A 23,406-nucleotide genomic window follows, 5' to 3' on the forward strand; every position below is an offset into this window, starting at 1 on the left:
TCCTGGTAATTCAGTAATGGGGAATTCCCAAAGTCACAAAGAGATATTATAGGATAGGAACAAAGTGTTGCAAAATAAAACCTTGCTTTTTCCTATTTCAGGGTATTTCTTTGCACTCTAAGAGTACTTGGGGAAGTTATATAAATAGTTTAGTAGGTTGTATGTATTCAAATTGTATAATGTTCCCCATTTACTGATCATTGCTGATTATTTAGGTGTCTTTGTGTGGATAAAACTTATATAGTTCAGGTGAAAGGGGGAATCACTGACTATGTTGGAGCACGAGGGTATAGGATTAGAATGTATATTATCCTGAAAATTAAGTATGCTGTTTCTTCACTATACAGCACATTTGTCATACATAGCATATCCCAGCTTCAGAGATTCCGGAAATCTGCAAAGCTTCATGTTCCCTATTAGCACTTAGTTATGTGAATAGGATACAGTAAGAGAGAAAAGGCAGCCCTACAGAAATCTCTGATGCATAGATACAGTACTAACTCTTTGCTGTGTAGCAACAGAAAAGCTGCTCTTGGCCTTCGTTTAGTATATATGCTATCATTTTCTAACGTGACTTTGGTCAGAGCAGCAATGTGTGCAGTAAATATCAGACAAGTAGCATTTACTGAGACCACCATTATATTTATGTATACACAATCCATTTTGATATGCAGTGATTTAGTAATGATTATATTATGCATTTAAATTTTGCAATAATCATTATGAATGCACTGAAACAGATTAGTAGCATATGTGCAAACACTGCACAATAATCTTATACAAGTGGGTTTGTAACTTTCATCTACTGTATGTTATTAACAGATTTTTGTATTCACTATCCTAACATTCGTATATATAAGAAATTAACAGAAAACTGTTAAAAAGATCATTAACAAAATACTGAAAAAATCTAATTTGAGGGAAATATAAAAACTCCTGCTCTAGCCTCCAACATATGAAATATTTCGCCATTCACTTGCATAGCTCATTTCAACTCCGTCTTTTTGTTCCCAAGCCTTTGATGTCCACTTAGACCTCCTCTCAGCATCCTCTTGATCAGCGCGGCTGTAATCTTTGTCCCTCTTGGGCCTCAGCTACTTTGTTGCATAGATCTTCTTGTCCTCTAAATCACCCTCTTTTTTTCGCTTTGTGTCTTCCTTAAATATTAAAAGATGCAGTAAAGTATCTGTTTTGATTTTCAGTTTGACCGTATCATAATCTGTGTCTTCCTGGAGAAAGATGAAGAGATTTATCTCAAGAAGCTACCAGAATATTTTCCCTTCGGTGAGTGAATGGAAGTTCTTTATGTGAACAGTACCTAGATGAGGGAAATTAGATTGTTGTCAGGCTCCAATGGCAGCAGAGGGTAATGTATTTTCTTAAAGCTGCTGTGTCTTTCAGATTACTCTGTGTTCCAACGAGAGTCATTCTGTATATGATGCAGTCACCTAATATATGAGCAAGTGCACCACCAAACCAGAGACAGACATTAGTAGGGAGAAAGGATCCTCTAAAGTATGCATGGTCACCTCTCCATTGTTATTGATGGGAGTTATGGAACCCTAGAAATAGAACGATTACTTACAAATAAAAGGGGTCGTCTGAGTATTTAATATTGATTGCCTATCCTCAGGATAGGTCATCCATATCTCATCAGCGGGGGTCCGATGCCCAGTGATGTCAGGTTCATTAGTTGCATGGCCTAAGCACAGCTGCTATACAATGGATGGCGCATGCTTGGCAAGCTGCAAGGAGGCAGCTTTATGTCTAGCGACAAGTTATGATCAAAATTGATTATAAAATCTGTCAATTCAGTTTGGTATCTGGCCATTAGTAGATATCAGTAAAATAGTTTAAAAAAAAACGGCTGGCAAATCTTCTTTCGGTTGTGATTGGTCTATTTTAAGACAGATATACGACTAACACTATGTCATACTGAGTGATAGCAAATATTTTACGACAGCAAAATTTAAAACCTTTTGGTCAGGCTTTTACTCTTAGGTATTTCTTAGGCTTTGCTGGCAAGTCTAAAATCTTTGTGAGCAAAACCAGTGTCTGATTAGTAAACTAATCTGCCTCTTAGAACAGCGGCAGTGGCAAAACTGCACCAAAAACTAGCTGTTTTAGCCCTTCCCCATTCACTTCAATGGGGAACACAGCTAAAATACACTTCAAAGAAGTAACGTTGTACTTCTCAAGCATATTTGAAAAATTTTGCATAAAAACCTGCAATAGTGCGCTTATAAGAAGTTGTCATTAGGGTTGTCCCTACAGCTGTCAATTTATTCATACATTTCCAGGAGACAAACAAAAGGGTTGTCATATTGTAGTGTTGTAAGAAATGATCACTACAGCAATGTTAGTTTAAGAGGAATACAAATAGTTACCAAAACAAAAACAAAAACAGATTCCGGCAGAGAACAGCCTGCTGGAATTCTCTGGATCCGGCAGTGCTGGATGCAACCAGGATGCCCGCCATCCTCATTAAAGAGGACCTTTTATAGATTTTTTTTTTTTTGTTTAATTAAATACCTTTCTTTGCCGGGTGCCCCTCCCCCCCCCCCCCCCCCCCTGTTGACGCTGCCACCCTGCCTGTTTTTTTTTTTATATCGCTTGTACGCCCCGCTGTGCCCCCCTGCTGTTTTCCCACCCAGTATGTTAATACTGAGGATAGGTACAGGGAGGAGGAGATGCCAGGGTTTCTCAATGGGCGTCTCCTTCTCCGTGGCTGTGTCACGATCCAATCACAGCGGAGAGTGTCACAGCCAGGCAAAGAAAGGTATTTCATTGAACAGAAAAAAAACAATGAAAGGTCCTCTTTAAGTATAATGGGGTCCAGCAGAGATTCGACTGCATTTTGGCAAAAATGCTGAGAATCGGCTGTACACAAACCGCTGCATTCTGCGGTTTGTGTCCGGCTGATTCCCAGCATTGTCTGTCGGATCATGCAGCCAGATTGTAGTGCCGCTAGTGTGAAAGTTGCCTAAAGGAGTCTAAAAACATGAGGAAAAACACATGTATAAAATATGACAAAACAAAAATTTTGCCAAAAGCACATATAAAAAATGTTATACTGTACATTTGAAATACATGTAGGTTTTTTTAACATGTCTTTTAAAACAAAAGGGAGTATAAAAACCCTCTTACACTAGCCATGAATTGGACTAATTTTTGGAGAAAATGTTCATTCCCGACCAATGACCTATGTAAAGGTGCCGGTGACCTCGATAAACAAGCAACACTAATTTGTTGAGTAATTGCATCTTTCATATGACACCTAAAATAGTTGCTTGTCTGCAGCACATCGCCCTGTGTAAGCAGAGGATGTGCTCCAGACAATATGCAAAGTGAATTGGGGATGATTGATCGTAATAATGATTGTTCATTCCCTTTTCAGTTTACATCGAGCTGTGTGAAAGCCACTTTAAATGAGAGGTGATCGACTTGTATATTATCGGTCAGCACTTGTTATTGGCCTGGCTACAGCCTGTTTAGGAGGACCCTAAGTAGGCACAGACACCAGTGATCTGCTATCAGTACTAGTATTCAGTAGATTATCCGTTATCAAATCTTGTGCAAAGCACTTCACTTCTATTCCATGCAGCTGTATTCACATGGCCGTATTTGTGGTTTGTGTAAGGTCTTTTTATTTTGTGCCTAAATTAGGTTGGATCCTATTCATTGGAAGCAAAAAAGACCTTCCGGTTTCCATCTAATGGGACCTAATCTCCTGTCTGGCACAGTAAATACATTGCAGATATGACCATGTGAACACAGCCTTAGGGTCCATTCACACGTCCGTTGTTTCTTTCCTGATCTGTTCCGTTTTTTGCGGAACAGATCTGGACCAGATCTGGACCCATTCATTTTCAATGGGTCCTGAAAAAAATCGGACAGCACAATGTCAGATTTTTTTTTTCAGGACCCATTGAAAATTAATGGGTCCAGATCTGGTCCAGATCTGTTCCGCAAAAAACGGAACAGATCAGGAAAGAAACAACGGACGTGTGAATGGACCCTAATTGATACAATCCAAACAGCTTTCCTGCACACATAAATATTGCAGACGGTGCTTAGTACATCACTGCAGGTTGACATTCCTGAGGCTGCATCCTTACAATTCCAGGTGAGAATCTACAATAAAATATGGCATATCTACTTTATAGTTAATCAGTGAAAATGGTTCTAAAAAGTGAAAAAATGAAAAATAATAAACTTTACTAAGAAAGGATAAATACAGAGTAGCGGAAGAGTCAGGACACCTGCTCTCAGAGCCCAGAGACCTTGGTACAAGCTGAACCGACCTCTGTCTTGTGGGACTTTGTTTCCAGGGATTTGTGTTCCTTCTTGCTGCTATGGCTCCTTCTCCTTATGTGCACTTCATTATACTGCTGCAATTCCCCTCTGACTCCTTCCTGCATATAAATACAGGAAGAAATAGAACTGCAAACTCAAGAATACACAGTCCAGCATTTCCTCATAATTGAATTAATTCATCACATATTAGTAAAACCCAGGAACAATTCTTTTGATATTCTTTTCTAAGGCAAAAGGGACAGTAAGTTAATTAAAATTAAGACTCTGCAGCATCTTCCAGTTGACTCTTTACAAGAGTTAAATAGACTGTGCCGCATTCATAGCTGCCATTCACTGGAAGAAACAGTATGATTTTGATTTCAATAATAAATGAGAAAGTATATCAACAAAACTGCTGGCGGGGACAGTCTGGAAGTGGCAGCTTCTTGAGCAAAATATGAATTTATCTTCTCTTTTCATCAGGCTACTTTATACAGACTGCCACGAGATTGAAAGCTTTGAAAGATTCAGTACTGAAGAAAATATTGAAACACCCCCCCCCCCCCAAATGTAGAAGAAGAATGGTTCTTGGCACTGATTTTAATGGATAGATGTAGGTTTCCGTAATTCTTAGTAAAAACTATACCAGAGTTCATTGGTGGGGGGTCCAGTAAGATTAGTCTTTTGATTGAAAGGTCATAAAAAGTCAGTTATCGGAACACCCAATAGATAATTCAGTGTATTAATTGTGGGACCATGTGTAATGGACAGACCTGATATGTATATGAATTAGAATTTAGCAAAGACACAATTTGTCACAATACTGGTGGAATACTGTATGGAATCCAATGGCAGGGACAAGGCCAGAACACAGGAATCACCGGAGTCTTGAACAGGGGGTAGCAGGGTAAAGGATGAAGCAGGGCCAGGCAAGCGGAGCCGTTACCAGTAGCAATGATGCAGGATTGAAGGATGAAGCAGAGCTGAGGTCAGATGAGCAATGGGTCAGGGCAGGCAGCACAGGAACATAGTCAGGCAATCCGGATCGGCAACAGGAGGTAGCAGGGTAAACCACAAGGAGGAGGAACAAACCGGAGAGCAAATTCCAAGCGAGAGGACTGCACAAGCAGGAGCTCAAACACAATACTCAAGCAATTAGTAACAGCCTACAGCCAAAATGTATGCCCTAGTCATACATTCTAATACTGTACAGAGAGCTCACTCCATACAGTATTCAAGCAAAGTATTATACCTTTCATTACTTATAATGGCTTGTTTTGTCTGGAAAGCAATCATTAGGAGAAATAAAATGGCCGCCGTCCTATCAGTACACACAAAAACTGTCCTAATCACACAAGACGACAAGTTACTTCACCACAATGAGCCATAGTGCTGCCTCATCCTCCTCTCTGCTCTGCTTGTCAGGGATTATGATCCTGAATACAGGTGAATCTCTGTGGGAATGGAGATGATGAGGAGACATGAAGTAGAGAGGAGGGTGAGGTGTGGCTATTGAGCAGCAGCACTTGTTTACAGTCTCCATTACCACAGCCCCACATTACCACAGTCTGTCCTGTCCGTCCTCTCTGTACTTCATGTCTCCTCATGAACTAAATTCCCCAGAGATTCAGTTAAGTTCTTATCATCTGTATTCAGGACCATAATCCCTGACAAGTAGAGAGGAGGAGGAGGATGAGGCAGCTCTTTACCTCAGTTTTGTAAATTAACTTGTCCTCATGTGTGATCAGGACCGGTTTTGTGTGAACTAATGGGACAGCGGCCATTTTGTTTGCCCAATGATTGCTCCCCAGACAAAACGAGCCATTATAAATAATAAAAGGTATTTGAGGATATATTTATAATGAAGTAATATTTAAGTAGTTTCATTTTCTAAATTCCCGGAGAACCCCTTTAAGATCTATGGAATGCTGTGGGTTCAGCTTAAGTTCATGGTGTGATCTGAAGGAGCTACTTGCTACCAAAGTTAATGCAACTACAAGACAGAGACAGTTTTCACCTTCTTGACCAGGCCTATTTTGCACATCTGATGTGTCACCTTATGTGCTAATACCCTTTAGAATGCTTTAACTTAACCAATTCTGAGACTGTTTTCTCATGACACATTGTACTTTGTGTGGACATTAAATTTGGGTCCATACAGTGGCATAGCGTGGGGGGTGCCATTGTCCCAGGCGGAAAATTGCAGGGGGCGCCAGGCAGCAAGCACTTCAATAAGGGCCTATGGCTCCCGTCTCCTCCATTCTTCTTAGGATTCATGGAGATCGCGATCACCCCTCACATCGGGACCTTCTGCGTCAGGTCTCGCGAGATGAAGTGATGATGCGATGCAGGAGGGCTAGGTGATGTGTTCGTGAACGCCTGTGCTGGGACGCCCGAACACAGGCTACAAGAGGCGATGAAGAGAGGTAAGAATTATTATTATTTTTGAGGGCACTATGGGGGGGGGGGGCATTATACAAAGGAGGCCATTATTACTACTATAATACAGATGGGGGCCATTATTACTACTATAATAAAGAGGGGGCCATTATTACTGCTATCATACAGAGGGGGCATTATTACTACTATAATACAGAGGGGGGTCCATTATTACTACTTTAATACAGAGGGGTCTATAATTATTACTACTCTGGGCTATAATTACTACTATAATACAGAGGGCGACCATAATTACTACTATAATACAGAGGAGGGCCATAAATATTACTATAATACAGAGGGGACCATAATTATTGCAATAATACTACAGAGGGGGCCATAATTATTACTATAAAACTACAGAGGGGGCCATAATTATTACAATAATACTACAGAGGGGGTCATTATTACAATAATACTACAGAGGGGTCCATTATAATATTAATAATAAAATAATAATACAGAGGGGCAATAATAATAATACAGAGGGGCCATTATATATTATAATTATACAGAGGGCATTATACTTATGGGCACTATGGAGGGAGGGGAGGTCTGTTAGACGCTTAGGAAATAGTCTACATCAAAGGAGAGGTCACCAGATGTAAGAGGTATGTGGTGCTGCATTCTCCTGTATATTTCATAGCAATGTATGTAATGTCCATTCAAATATCTGTTTTGGGGGGTGGATATAGCATTTAGCCCACACTGCCTAAGTCTGGCCCTAGGCTTCAGGTCACACTGTGTGTGTTCTGAAATATGGGGCCTCACACCCATTTACTACATTATCTGTACTCAGAGAGTTACCACTGTATTATCTGTGGTGTTACGTAGGACAGCAGGTGACATCTACTGCATTATCTGTAAAAAGGGGTATGGTCACAGGTGGGGGGTGCAATATTTGGCTTGCCCCAGGTGCTGGCAACCCATGCTATGCAACTGGGTCCATATGTTTTACGTTTTGAAGGACCAATTCAGTTATGAAATGATTTAAGGGGCATACATAATAGAAACCACAAATAAATGATCCCACATATCAACTTATCTTACACATTTTCTTAACCCTTCAGATGTCCCATAAGAAAAATTCAGTTGAAATTTCAAAATGTAATTTTTTTGCAGATTTTCCATTTTAATCAATTTTTTTCCTGTAACACAACAAGGGTTAACAGCAAGAAAAAAAACAATATTTATTACCCTGATTCTACAGTTTACAGAAACATCCCATATGTGGTCATAAACTGTAGCATGGGCACATGGCAGGGCTCAGAAGGTAAAGAGCAGATTTTGCTGGAATGGTTTTCCGGCATTATGTTGCATTTGAGGTACCACTACAGTGGAAAACTCCAAAAAGTGACCTCATTTTGATAACTACACCCCTCAAGAAATGTATTGAGGGGTGTACTGAGCACCTGTACCTGGTGTACCCCACAGGCTTTTCACAAAATTTGGCTGTGAAAATTAAACATTTCTTCCAATAAAATGTTGCTTTAGCCCCAAATGTTTAATTTTACAAAGGGTAATAGAAGAAAAAGCACACAAAAAAAATGCTATTTTCTCCTGAATACAGCAACAGCTCATATCTGGTCATAACCTGTTATATGGGCACACCGTTAGACCCAGAAGGGAAGGAGCACTTTATGGCTCTTGGAGGGCAGATTGTGCTGGAATGGTTTTCAGATGCCAGGTCACATTTGACGAGACCCTGGGGTACACATATAGTCAGGGCCGGCGTTAGGGGGAGGCAAACTGGGCAATTGCCTAGGGCCCCCATTGTCTAAGGCGCCCCCTGCTTCAGTGCTGATGTTCAGCTGAACGTCCAAGGAAACAAACGGGCTGACAGCTGAACAGCTGCACTTTACAATATACCCTCACATATAAGAGAAACCATTACCACAGTGCTGACAGGACCTGCGATAATGTCAGATGCAGGAGGAGGAGCTCAGCAGAGAAGAGGGGATGAAGGACCTGCAATGACCTCACCATCATGTGACCAGAACAGGAGGCGGTGCTCAGCAATGCAGTAAATAAATGACCAGCTGTGTATGTGAAGAAGTATGGGTTCAATGTAAGTGCCAGAGAAATGCTGGGAGTTGTAGTCCTCTCAGCATGTCCAGGCCATGATTATATAATATCAGCGTACATTACAACACCCTGGATATGCTGGGATTTGTATACTTCCTCTTATAATGTACTCTGATATTACATTATAAAGGCTTGGCCATGCTGGGAGTTGTAGTTTTTTCTTATACCTCCTCTTGTAATGTACTCTGATATTACATACTAGCAGCTTGGACATGCTGGGAGTTGTAGTCCCATCCTCTTATATGTCCCCCTGTAATGTGCTCTGATGTTAATTAATAATGGCTTATAGTCCTCTCCTGTTATACCTCCTGCGGTAATGTGCTCTGAATCAGGGCCAGGATGATGGATGGGGAGGCTAGTCATCCACCTAGGGTGCCACTTTGCTACCCATAAAGGGGGAAGCACTCATGGTGGTCCAACTTCAAAAGCCTCAGGCCGCTAGGGCTACTTTTACACTAGCGTTACCTATTTCCGGTATTGAGATCCGTCATAGGTGCTCAGTAGCCGAAAAAGACGGTATTTCGTGATAGCAGGTATATAGAACCCCTTAATCAATATTTGGTGGAAGTAGGTATATCGCACCTCTAAATCAGTATTTGGTGGAAGCAGGTATATCAAAGCAGTTAATCAGTATTTTGTGGAATCAAGTATATCAAATCCCTTAATCAGTATTTTGTGGAAGCAGGTATATCGCACCCCTCAATCTGTATTTTGTGGAAGCAGGTATATAGAAACCCTTAATCAATATTTGGTGAAAGCAGGTATATATCGCACCCCTCAATCAATATTTTGTGGAAGCATGTATATAAAAAAACCTTAATCAATATTTGGTGGTAGCAGGAATATCGCACCTGTAGGGATTTGCTCTGGTAGGCAGGGTAAGCGGATGCATTAAAGAGGCAAGAACGCGGTAGTAAAGCAAAAGTTCAGTGTTTATTCACACAAAAGGAAAAAAGGAAAACAAACATTTTGCGGAGTCCTGGTGTTAATTCACACAGCACAGAGTCCACAGAACAAAGATGTCACCTGGCAGGCTGATTTATCCATGGCAGTCCACAGCCGTCCACAGCAGGCTTTAGGGCGCCTGATTCCCAGCCTGTGGTTCTCTAGCACGGTACCAAACGTTTAGGTCCCAAAGCAGAGCCTGACAGAGCTCCACTGTCAGATGGAGGATCAATTTCACCTAGCTGAGACTGTTGGCTGGGTTATTATAGCCCAGCCCAAAATCTGGCCTGGAAACCTGGGGAACAGCCACCCACCCTGCTCTTTGGCTGCTCCCAATAAGAACCAGCCCGGGTCGGCTTTACAGCCATACTAAGTAAAACAGTGTCAGCCGGCACTAGCTGCTGCTGACACACGAAATTACCGGTTCTTATCTCACCGAGACCAGGAATCTCGGCGACACTTACCTTCCGTCAATGAAGGACCCTTGTGCCCTCCTACATACCTCCCCCCTTTGTTCAACCCTGAGGGGGTGAACACTTGCCAGACAGTGTACCCGGGACAAGGCATCAGCATTTCACTGTAACCTGCCTGCCCTATATTCCACAGAGAATTTAAAGTTCTGTATATACAAGAACCACAGGGTGACCCAAGCATTCCTTTCCTTGGCCTGGCTCACCCACTTGAGAGGGGAGTGGTCGGTCACCAGACAGAACTTTCTCCCCAGCAGATAATAGCGGAGAGACTCGAATGCCCACTTGATGGCCAGGCACTCTCTCTCCACTATACAGTACCGGGTCTCGGCTGGGGTAAGTTTGCCGCTCAGAAAAATAACGGGATGTTCCTCTCCATTGGTTTTCATGAGAGAGTACAGCTCCGAGGCCTACTTCAGAGGCATCGGTCTGTACCACAAACTCCCTCTTGAAGTCGGGCGTCACCAAAATCGGGGACCCACACAGGGCCAACTTCAAAGCGGAGAAAGTCTCTTCCACCTGGTCATTCCAGCGGACTATGACGGACTTCCGACCCTTCAAGAGCCCTGTCAACGGAGCTGCTAAAGTGGCAAAATGGGGAACAAACCGCATATAATAGCCCACCATTCCCAAGAACGACTTTACTTGTCTAGACGTGACAGGTTGGGGCCAATTCCGTATCGCCTCTATTTTGTTTACTTGGGGTTTGATGACTCCGCGGCCAATGACATACCCAAGGTATTTAGTCTCCTCTAACCCTATCGCACATTTCTTTGGGTTAGCTGTCAGTCCCGCCTTTCGAAGGTAGTCCACTACAGCCTGTACTTTGGGCAGGTGACTTTCCCAGTCGGTACTGTGAATGATAATATCGTCCAGGTAGGCCGAGGCGTAACGCCGATGTGGACGAAGTGCAATATCCATTAGACGTTGAAAAGTGGCAGGGGCGCAATGCAGGCCAATATTGGTACAGCCCCTCTGGTGTGATAAAGGCAGTTTTCTCTTTGGCAGCCTCCGTCAAGGGTACCTGCCAGTACCCTTTGGTGAGGTCCAAAACAGAAAAATACCTGGCTTGGCCTAACCTCTCAATAGGCTCATCTACCCGAGGCATGGGATATGCATCGAATTTAGATATTTCGTTCAACTTCCGAAAATCATTACAAAATCGTAACTTCCCGTCTGGCTTGGGTATTAAGACTATAGGATTGGCCCACTCACTTTTAGATTCCCCAATGACGTCTAGCCGCATCATGAGCTGCACTTCCTCCGAGATGGCTTTTCCCCAAGCCTCGGGTACCCGGTATGGCTTTAACCAGACATTTGCCTGAGCTTCAGTGACAATGTCACGTAGGATTGCGGAAGTGCTTCCAGGGAGGTCCGAGAACACATCCCTGGAAGAACACTCCCTGGTCTCCTAAGCCTGTTCAGAGGAGAGGCTGTCAGCAATGTTTATCGTTGCAACCGCTTCCCTTGCATCAGACAGAGGAGCTGGAACCTCTTCCCAAAACAAGCCCGGCCGCGGGCTGTCTTCCGTACAGGTGACCCTATCTTTCCAAGGTTTTAGTAAATTAACATGGTACACTTGCTCTGGCTTTCACCTCCCTGGTTGATGTACCTTATAATTTTCCTCTCCAATTTTTTCCTGTACCTCGCAGGGACTCTGCCATCTAGCCAGTAACTTACAGTCCACGGTCGGTACCAGAACCAAAACCCGATCACTTGGGTTAAAGATCCAGACCCGAGCCTGCCGATTATAGATCCGACTCTGGGCTCGCTGAGTAGCCTCCATATGCTCCCTGACAAGAGGCAAAACAGTCTCTATCTGCTGGTGCATCTTGACAGCATATTCCAGGACACTTTTATGCGGAGTGGGTTGCTGTTCCCATGCCTCTTTGGCTAAGTCCAACAGACCACGAGGATGCCTGCCATAAAGCAATTCGAAGGGCGAGACCCCAGTAGAGGCCTGGGGCACCTCTCGCACAGCGAACATGAGATAGGGCAGAAGAAGGTCCCAATCCTTCCCATCTTTAGACACCACCCTTTTTAGCATGGTTTTTAAGGTTTTATTAAACCTTTCAACCAGACCGTCCATTTGCGGATGGTATACTGACGTCCATAACTGTCTGATATGCAGTAACTTACAGAGTTCCCTCATCGCCTTGGACATAAAAGGGGTCCCCATGTCAGTCAGAACCTCTTTAGGTAGCCCCACTCGGGAGAACATCTCCAATAGCTCCTTGGCTATAAGTTTCGCTGATGTATGTCGCAGTGGCACCGCCTCCGGGTACCGTACTTAAGAATAAACAAGATGTGTTGGTGTCCCCTAGCGGACTTCGGTACTGGGCCTACTAGGTCCATAGCGATTCGCTCAAACGGTACCTTGATGATCGGGAGAGGTACCAAGGGACTGCAGAAAAGGTGCTGGGGCCTAGTTGCCTTGCAGGTCGAGCAAGACTTACAGAATGCGTCCATCTCCTTAAATACACTGGGCCAGTAAAACCGTTGTAGTATCCGGTCCTGTGTTTTCTGCATTCCCAGATGACCCCCGAGAACATGCTGGTGGGCTAACTATAACACAAGTTTGCGATAAGCCTGGGGCACCACCAACTGTACAATGGATTCACCTCACAGCTGGTTTACACGATACAACATACCCTGATGAACCACAAAATGGGGGATCACCGTCTCTGCCCCTGGTTGTTCTGGTTCACCATCTACCATTAATACATTTTCCTAGGTTCGGGATAGACCAGGAATCTCGGCGACACGTACCTTCCGTCAATAACGGACCCTTGCGCCCTCCTACACACCCCTAAATCATTATTTAATGGAGGCAGGTATATAAAACCCCTTTTTCAGTATTTTGTGGAAGGAGGTATATCGCACCCCTCAATCTGCATTTTGTGGAAGCAGATATATAATAAAAACCCTTAATCAGTGTTTTGTGGAAGCAGGTATATCAAACCCCTTAATCACTATTTTGTGGAAGCAGGTATATTGCACCCCTTAATCACTATTTTGTGGAAGCACGTATCTCGCAGGCCCCAATAAGTATTTTGTGGAAGCAGGTATATAGAACCCCTTAATCAGTATTTTGTGGAAGCAGGTGTATTGCAGGCCTCAATCAGTATTTGGTGGAAGCAGGTATATCAATCTACTTAATCAGTATTTAGTGGAAGCAGGTATATCAAACTCCTTAAACAGTATTTGGTGGAAGCAGGTATATCAAACCCCTTAATCTGTATTTTGTGGAAGCAGGTATATCGCACCCCTCAATCAGTTTTTGGTGGAAGCAGGTATATAGCAGGCCTCAATCAATATTTGGTGGAAGCAGGTATATCGCACTCCTCAATCATTATTTTGTGGAAGCAGGTATATCAAACCCCTAATCAGTATTTTGTGGAAGCAGGTATATTGCACCCCTCAATCAGTTTTTTTTGGGGGCAACAGGTATATCACACCCGTTGCAAATAGTTGTTCCAATAACGCTTGTCCCACTATATAGCTGCAGTATCGCAGCAGAACCGCACACAACTGCTGCACAATACAATTGCACTATAATATACTTTCTATGTTAGAAAGTATATTATAAGTATCTCACACCCCTCAGTATATCACACCTATTGATAGCACACCTATACCAGTCCTTAAAAGGACTTTTGTGGCCTATTAGCTAGCGTTTGGTGTCCCTAACACTCTGTCCCTGCTCCACAAAGCAATCTCTCCCTACACTGGCAAAAGACAGAATGTAAAATGGCTGCCAGATCGGGTTCTGTTATAGGATGGAGGGGTGACCATGTGTTGAAACTTCTCACTTGGCTGTTCTGACCCACCTGATGTGTGTGTCATGGGTAAAAGTTGGGCGCAATGCAAAAGAATATGGCGCCGGCGGACATCGCCATATGTTCTCATGTTCGTCAAATCACGAATGCACAAATTTCGCCGCAAAACAACCACAGGGCAAACCGCAAGGCCATCTCTAAAGCACACTGCAGAAAGCAATTGGCACCTGTGTTTTGTCATCATTAGAGATGTGCTGTGGTGGTCCTCCCATGTCCACATCCTGAAACATAAATGGTTGGGCATCAGTGCACTCAATCTCTTCCACTTCTGGAGCAGGGCTGTGGATGGCCCTCAGAAACCCTGCCAGCAGAGTCATCAAAACGCATAAGAGACTGCTGCATGACTGCTTGGCTGATTTGAAAGGGGGTGAGGTGAAAGACAGATGCACATGGGCTGCAGGTGCCAATTCTGCTCTTTCAGCAGGGGATGGGGTGGGAGACAATGTGAAGGAACTGGAGGCACTGTCAGCCACCCAATCTACTACCGCCTCTACTTGTTCTGGCCTCACCATTCATACACTGGTATCCGGGCCTATAAAATAACGTTAAATGTTCTGTTGCCTACGTGCACCTGAGGAAGGTGTTTCATTTGGGCATGTAGCTGGCAGCAACTAACTTACTGAAGTCACCTCCTAAAGTCCCTGAATCTAAAGTCACTCAATCTTAAGTCACACACGTAATACAAACACACACTTGAAATCAAACACGTGAATCGCTTTCTTAGTCTGCTTATATTGGTGCTTAGCCTGCTTACAAATTGGCCATCTGTGGGATGCTGCATCTGTCTATATATTTCCTCCACCGGAGAAAATGTATGCTGTAATGCATGGACAGGTGCCAGAGAGGGGTTTCTCTTACAGACAAGCTCTCCTGCCTTGCTCATACAGGTGGTCCTGAGTGGTGGACTACTTTAAGACATGTATAATACATTCGGAAAGTCATCAGACCTTTTCACTTTTTCCACATTTTGTTTTGTTCTTGTGCTAAAATGAAAAAATATATGTTTTTCCTCATCAATATGCAATAAATACCCCATAATCATAAGTGAAAACAGAATTTTTGAAATCTTATTGAAAAATAAAAACTTAAATATTGCAATGACATAAGTTTTCAGACTCTTTACTCCGGACTTAATTTGGGGATTATCTGCAGATCCTCTCAAGCTCTGTCAGGTTGGATGGGGGCTGTCGTTGGGCAGCCATTTTCAGGTTTCTCCAGAGATGTTCGATTGGGTTCAGGTCAGGGCTCTGGCTGGGTCACTCAAGGACATTCATAGAGATGTCCCTAAGCCACTGCTGTGTTGTCTTGGCTGTGTGCTTAGGGTAATTGTCTTGTTGGAAAGTGAACTTTTGTGCCAGTCTAAGGTCCCAAGCACACTGGATGAGGTTTTCATTAAGAATATCTATGTACTGTACTTTGCTCCATTCAGCTTTCTATAAAACTGCCACCACCATGCTTCATTGTAGGGATGGTATTGAGCAGTATCTAGTTTCCTTCAGATATGATGCTTAGAGGACAAAAATAAAATCTTAGTTTCATCAGACCAGAAAATGCTGTTCCTTACAGTCTGAAAGTGCTTTAGTTGTTTTTTTCTTTCTTCTACAAACTGTAGGTGGACTTTCTTGTGTCTTTTACTGAGGAAAGGCTTCTTTCTGGCCACTCAACCAATCTACGCTTTATGGCAAAGTTCTGCAGTGATGGTTGATCTTTTGGAAGTTTCTCCCATCTGCAAGCAGAATCTTTTGAGCTTGGTCAGAGTGACCATTGGGATATTGCTCACCTCTCTTACCAAGGCTCTTGTGCCCCAAATATATATTCTGGTGGGGCAACCAGCTCTAGGAAGAGTCCTAGTTGTTCCAAACTTCTTCTACTTTTATTTAAGAATCATTGGGGCCACTGTGCTCTTGTGAACTTTCAGTGCAGCAGAAATGTTTTGTACCCTTCTCCAGATCTGTGCCTCCACACAATCATTCTACTTATCACCTGCAGCCCTTTGGATAACATCACCCATTTCCGGAAGTGCGGATGTTGACAGCACACTGTGTGCTGTCCGCATCTTTTGCGGCCCCATTGAAAATGAATGGGTCTGCATCGGTTCCGCAATTCGGACCCATTTTGGACCCTTATAACGTGTGCTGCTTAAAAGGTTCAACTTTATTGTGATTCTTAAATGAAAACTTGGTGTTTAAAAGCCCAGCAGGTTTGTTACTTCCACTGATCTCCTATGAAACTTCCTCCTGCAACTTGCTATAATTACACCTCTTAACTGATCCAGCAACAGCCTGCTCTTAAAATGATTTCATTCATTGCCCCCAACATGTTTCGCCAGGAATGACGTCCTCAGGGGTATATGAGCAATGACTTATTGGAGGGCAATGAATGAAATAATTTTAAGAGCAGACTGTTGCTGGATCAGTTAGGAGGTATAATTATAGCAAGTTGCAGGAGGCAGTTTCATAGATCAGTGGAAGTAGTGCACACTACCACGATCCCTGCTCTGCCATTGATCTATAGCAGTTAGACAGCACATAGAGCAACAAATCTGCTGGCGTTGTCTCTATGGATACATCAGCATGTTAGGAGAATTTCCCAATGTAAATGGTGTGCATGTAGCTCAAGTGCCTTGTGAATAGAAGATAACTTCAGCCTTATCGCCCCCTTACATGAGACGACAATCTAGCAGATTGTCAGGAAGGAAGACAATCTGCTGATCACTAGCGGAGGAGATTGCTGTAGAGTATGGGGAGGAGCGATCGCTAATGCCATTGCTCTTCCCCATACTGTCTCGGTGTTTCCCAGCAGCAGACCATGTCTACACAGTACAGTCTGCCACTGGGAAACGATGATCTGCAAGATCAGCACTAACAAGCATTACTAGTGACACAGATTATCCAGATTATCTGGCATACATCGGGTTTCTTTTCTAGGCAGTGATACATTTCCATTTTGATAAAAAAAAAAAAAAGAAAGACAAGAATGAGGACAAAGTTATACAAAGAGTGTGAACTGAACCAAATGTACAGAAAGGGCCTGGGAGGAAAAACTGTCTGAAGGCTCATGCTGACAACCGTTGTTGGCCAGTGCCCATATTATTCCCCGCAAACAGCTGGCCCACAATATACAGGGACCGGCTGCTTGTGCACCGCATCACTGATGCAAACCCATTCACTTGAATGGGTCTGCAATCTGGAAGGTGCAGTGTGGAACAGAACCCCACTGAAGCAATATGGAGTGCTTCTGTGGGTTTTGTTACCATGCCTTCGCACCGCAAAAAAATAGAACTTGTTAAATTTTTTAGTGGTGTGGATGGATCACGGAGCTATTCAAGTTGAATGGGTCTGCATTCATCTGCACCAGCCACACGGACAGTGCCCATGCATTGGGGACCGCAATTTTATGACTTGCACATAGATTGCTATAAAATGATTAGCAAACAGTGCAGGCGACTGTCACATCATGGAAGAAACCATTATACTGTGGCTTATTTCCAATGATCTTATCAAGATTAAATTAAATTAAATTACTTTGGGAGGGAAATAAATGCTATTTTTCCTCACCATGAGTTCCACACCCCCAATTCCTGGCCAATGTCTGCATAAAAGCCATATTATGCTAGTGGGCTCAGCTGGCAATTATCGGGAATGAATCAGGTATTCCCAACAACTCCCTGTCAGAGCGGGTGAGTGCTACATTTTCATGTCATCTTCTCTGCATGGGATCGAGCGATCACTTCTGTCCTCGTAGAAAATTGTTGTTTCTGTGCAGCAGATCCCTTTTCACACAGCACGATCTTCTGCACAGAAACAGTGATCTAGGTTCTTTTAGGCCTGGATTTGCTTGTTCGCCAAGTGATTGGCGGCATCTATACATAGGGAAATGATCAGGGAAATTATCCTACGAATGCTCCTTCTCAATACTTGCCCCAATCATGGCCTATGTTAAGGGTTTTTTAAAGGGTATCTTTTACAAGATTTGTACCTATGACAATTGCTGACCTGTTGCATGTGCACTTGGCAGCTGAAGGCATCTGTTAGCCCCATGTTCATATCTGCCTGCATTACTAAGTGCAGTGCCCTCTTTACTGTAATTGACAGGGCAAGGAAGTGAAAATATCATCACGCCTGTCAATCAGTGCAGAGGACATGGCAGCTGCAGAGAGCAGAGTCTCTAGGATCATTTGTATATATTTAAAAAACATTTTTCTCAGCAATGCGGGCACCTATGCCCATGGGACCAACACAGGTGTCTTCAGCCGCCATGCACACATGCAACAGGTCAGCAGGTTTCATAGATACAAATCTGCTGACAGATGCTCTTTAAGAGAGACAACCACAGAGGCCTATAATAAAAGTTAACCTTTCAACATCACAGCCATAGTGCTACCATTGAGAACATTCCCCCATAATGACGGTCCCAGACCCCCATAACAGTGACGGGTATGGTGTCTTATGTCAGAGTGTCTTCTGAGCCGCTATAACAGAATAATCTGTTCTTCCTATGAAGTGAAATGTGTGTGGCCAATATGGGGCTGTTACAGCTTCCTTGTCCTAAATAAACGATTAGAGAAGTTTAATTGTCAGGCAGGAGCTGTCTATGACTCACTCCTCCATGCAGATAGACTTCCCGCTAGGCAGGAAACTTGGCTGCCGTGCCTGGAAACTCTTGGAGCAGTCAAGTATGTTCATAAGCTGCTATCTTGTGAGCATTGATTCAGTCCATTTCATGGCTGCTGATGGTTGTATATATAGCAGGGGACTTTAGGGGAAGCAGTTATTTTATTTCTGTACATGTATGTTCTATATGCCCAGACTGATACAGGAAATCATGATAATATGTTGTAAAGGTGGAGGATAATAATTGATTTGCTCGGGTAGTAACTCTCTCTGCTTTTTCAGAGTAGCACAGAAGATGCCCTCTGTGTGCGGGGTAAGACAGCTGCATGTAAACCTGAGACCGCTGACATACTGAAGTGTGTGCACTGAATGCATCTAACAACTGATCCGATTTAAGGCAGAATCCTTATATTATACACACAAGCATGATTTACCATAATATATATTCTGCCTTATGCATATGTTGCATAAACTACTACATTATGATATGTATTAGTAACATAGTAACATGGTATATAAGGCCGAAAAAATCTGTCCATCCAGTTCAGCCTGTTATCCTGCAAGTTGATCCAGAGGAAGGCAAAAAAAAAAAAAACTGAGGTAGAAGCCAATTTTCACCACCAACTTTCACACTAGCGTTATTCTTTTCCGGCATTGAGTTCCGTCCTAGGGGCTCAATACCGGAAAAGAACTGATCATTTTTATCCTAATGCATTCTGAATGGAGAGCAATCTGTTCAGGATGCATCAGGATGTCTTCAGTTCAGTCTTTTTGCCTTTTCCGCATGGAGATAATACCGCACCATCCAAAATTCCGGAACACTTGCTGGAATGCTGGATCTGGCATTTTTTCCCATTGAAATGCATTAATGCCGGATCCGGCCCTGAGTGTTCCGGAAAAACGGATTCATTTTTGTGGTCTGCGCATGCTCAGACCGCAAAGAATGTGAAAAAAAATAAATGCTGGATCCTGATCCATCTGACAAATGCCATCAGTTTGCATACGTTTTGACGGATCCGGCAGGCAGTTCCGGCGATGGAACTGCCTGCCGGAATCCTCTGCCGCAAGTGTGAAAGTACCCTAAAGGGGAAAAAATTCCTTCCTGACTCCAATCAGGCAATCAGATAACTCCCTGGATCAACTACCCCTCTCTAGTAGCTATAGCCTGTAATATTATTACACTCCAGAAATACAGGGTGGGTCATTTATATGGATACACCTTAATAAAATGGGAATGGTTGGTGATATTAACTTCCTGTTTGTGGCACATTAGTATATGTGAGGGGGGGAAACTTTTCAAGATGGGTGGTGACCATGGCGGCCATTTTGAAGTCGGCCATTTTTAATCCAACTTTTGTTTTTTCAATAGGAAGAGGGTCATGTGACACATCAAACTTATTGGGAATTTCACAAGAAAAACAATGGTGTGCTTGGTTTTAATGTAACTTTATTCTTTCATGAGTTATTTACAAGTTTCTGACCACTTATAAAATGTGTTCAATGTGCTGCCCATTGTGTTGGATTGTCAATGCAACCCTCTTCTCCCACTCTTCACACACTGATAGCAACACCGCAGGAGAAATGCTAGCACAGGCTTCCAGTATCCGTAGTTTCAGGTGCTGCACATCTCGTATCTTCACAGCATATGCTGTGCAGCACCTGAAACTACGGATACTGGAAGCCTGTGCTAGCATTTCTCCTGCGGTGTTGCTATCAGTGTGTGAAGAGTGGGAGAAGAGGGTTGCATTGACAATCCAACACAATGGGCAGCACATTGAACACATTTTATAAGTGGTCAGAAACTTGTAAATAACTCATGAAAGAATAAAGTTACGTTAAAACCAATTGTTTTTCTTGTGACATTCCCAATAAGTTTGATGTGTCACATGACCCTCTTCCTATTGAAAAAAAACAAAAGTTGGATTCAAAATGGATGACTTCAAAATGGCCGCCATGGTCACCACCCATCTTGAAAAGTTTCCCCCCTCACATATACTAATGTGCCACAAACAGGAAGTTAATATCACAACCATTCCCATTTTATTAAGGTGTATCCATATAAATGGCCCACCCTGTACATCCAGGCCCCTCCTGAACTCTTTCAGTGAACTCACCATCACCATCTCCTATTGCACAATGCTGTGAAAAAGTTCTTAGCTTTAAAAATAAAAACTTATCCTAAAGGACATCTCATATGTGTTTAACCTAATGTATATATTTGTGCTCCATGTGGACAGAGACAAAAAAATCTGTTGAGGCACACAGGGGCAGATTCATTAGTGTCCTCAGCTTATTTGCTACATATTAATTAAACTGCCAAGACAACCTTAACCTAAAATGTTTTTGTTCCCTCCATTCATCATTTGTATGTAAAAGTCCTGCAGATTTATATGTATAAGGCCTAGTTCACATGAACGTATGGCTTTTATATTTTTTTGCGGTCCGTTTTTCACGGATCCGTTGTTCTGTTTTTGAGTTCCGTTGTGTTTCTATTCCATTCTGTTTTTCCGTTCCGTTTTTCAATATGGCATTTACAGTAATTACATAGAAAAAATTGGGCTGGGCATAACATTTTCAATAGATGGTTCTGCAAAAACGGAACTGATATGGAAGACATACGGATGCATTTCCGTATGTGTTCTGTTTTTTTTGCGGACCCATTGACTTGAATGGAGCCACGGAACGTGATTTGCAGCCAAATATAGGACATGTTCTATCTTTTAACGGAACAGAAAAATGAAAATACGGAAACGGAATGCTTACGGAACACATTCCGTTTTTAATGCGGAACCATTGAAATAATTGGTTCCGTATATGGACCATATACGGACCACAAAAAATAGCCCGTACATTCCCCCAAAAAAACGATTGTGTGAACTAGGCCTAAGTCTTGCTGGGGTAGTGTACCCTAACTACACTAACCCAAGTCATCACAGTAGGACGGCTCTGAACGTGACAATGCTGTAAGCAGATACTATCTTATTAGAATGCAGTGTTGCTGTGTATAATGTATCTCTAAGGTTAGTTTTGTATAAGATGTGGTTAAAAAAACACCACATTAAAAATATTTACCCTGAATCATTCCAGTATTGTTATCATGATATAATGATGTCTGGGAAGAGGAGAGTAGGATGCACTCCCCCAACATGCCCCAACATGCCCAATAGTGTATGCAGGGACATGTAGGAAACATGGCAAGCACTAAGCTACAGAACTTTCATAAAATGAACAGAGAGTGACAACATAATTGTAGCGATACAAACATGCATCCTTGCTTTATGCTCAGTACTGGGGGATAGCTTACAAATAATAGTGGCAATGTACAACCACAATGGAGATCCTTTGTTGTGTCTTCCTGGAACTAATCTCACAAGCTGTTTGGCTGCATGCGTTTCGAGATGCTTTCTCGCTTTCTGTTTGCATACAGTGTGTGCATGCTCTAAATACTTGCCTGAAATGTACAGTTGCTATCTGCTGCCAAACACTTCAACAAATCAGTTGTTTTTTTCAGAAGTCCATTATTCATAGGATTTCCTGAAGTTTAAGAGGAGTTTTCTGAGATTTTTTTTTTTACTGATGACCTCAGGATAGGCCATCAGTATGTGATTAGTGGGGTGCCAACATCTGGCACCCCTGCCGATCAGCTGTTTGAGAAGGCTGCGGTGCTCCTGTGAGCACCACGGCCGTCTCTCTGCTTTTCCTAGGCCAGTGACATCACATTCATCATTCACGTGGCCTAGAAGCAGCTCAGCCCTATTCAAGTTAATGGGGCTGAGCTGCGCTACCAAGCACAGCTGCTATACTATGTATGGCACTGTGCTTGGTGAGCTGTGAGAAGAGAGCTGCGCTCACAGGGGTGCTGCTGCTGCATCTCAAAACAGTTGATCGGTGGGGGTCCTGGGTGTCGGACCCCCACCGATCAGATACTGATCAAGTATCCAGAGGATAGGTCATCAGTGAAAAGAAAATCTCAGAAAGACCTTTTAAATGAAATGTCTTAATCAAGGTCTATAAGAAACACTTATAGAAATTAAAATGTCACTCCAGGCAAAAAATAAAAATTCATCCTTTGGTCAAAGTCATGGACTTATACGTGTTCCCCGAGTTTAATTTACCTAAAGAATTTACCTAAAGGTCTTAGGCCTCTTTCAGAGGGGCATTGCGGGAAAAGGTGCAGGTGCGTTGCGGGAACATGCGCAATTTTTCCGCGCGAGTGCAAAACATTGTAATGCGTTTTGCACACGCGTGAAAAAAATGGGCATGTTTGGTACCCAAAACCGAACTTCTTCACAGAAGTTCGGGCTTAAGTTAGGTGTTCTGTAGATTGTATTATTTTCTGTTATAAGGGAAAATTATAGCATTTTGAATACAGAATGCATAGTTCAATAGCGCTGGAGGGGTTAAAAAATAATAATAATAATTTAACTCACCTTAATCCACTTGCTCGCGCAGTCCGGCATCTCTTCTGTGCTGTGTGCAAGAACAGGTCCTGTGGTAACGTCACTCCGGTCATCACATGATCCATCACATGATCTTTTACCATGGTGATGGATCATGTGATGACCGGAGTGATGTCACCACAGGACCTTTTCCTGCACACAGCACAGAAGACAGACAGAAGAGATGCCAGGCTGCGCGAACAAGTGGATTAAGGTAAGATAAAATTATTTTTTTTTTTTTAACCCCTCCAGCGCTATTGTACTATGCATTCTGTATTCA

At 42.9% G+C, this 23,406-nt stretch overlaps 1 protein-coding gene across 1 annotated transcript in view; it reads left to right on the forward strand.

The window, feature by feature from the left end:
* MACROD1 (mono-ADP ribosylhydrolase 1) overlaps nt 1-23,406 on the forward strand; it is a 1,160,748-nt gene that overhangs the window by 1,134,513 nt on the left and 2,829 nt on the right. The window contains exons 9-10 of the mRNA XM_044270759.1: nt 1,203-1,284; nt 18,970-19,000. Of these exons, the coding sequence (XP_044126694.1) occupies nt 1,203-1,284; nt 18,970-18,974 (87 nt within the window). The 3' untranslated portion in view covers nt 18,975-19,000. The remainder of the gene's footprint in view (nt 1-1,202; nt 1,285-18,969; nt 19,001-23,406) is intronic.

The sequence above is a fragment of the Bufo gargarizans genome, chromosome 10, assembly GCF_014858855.1.
Source record: "Bufo gargarizans isolate SCDJY-AF-19 chromosome 10, ASM1485885v1, whole genome shotgun sequence".
Taxonomy (NCBI): Eukaryota; Metazoa; Chordata; class Amphibia; order Anura; family Bufonidae; genus Bufo; species Bufo gargarizans.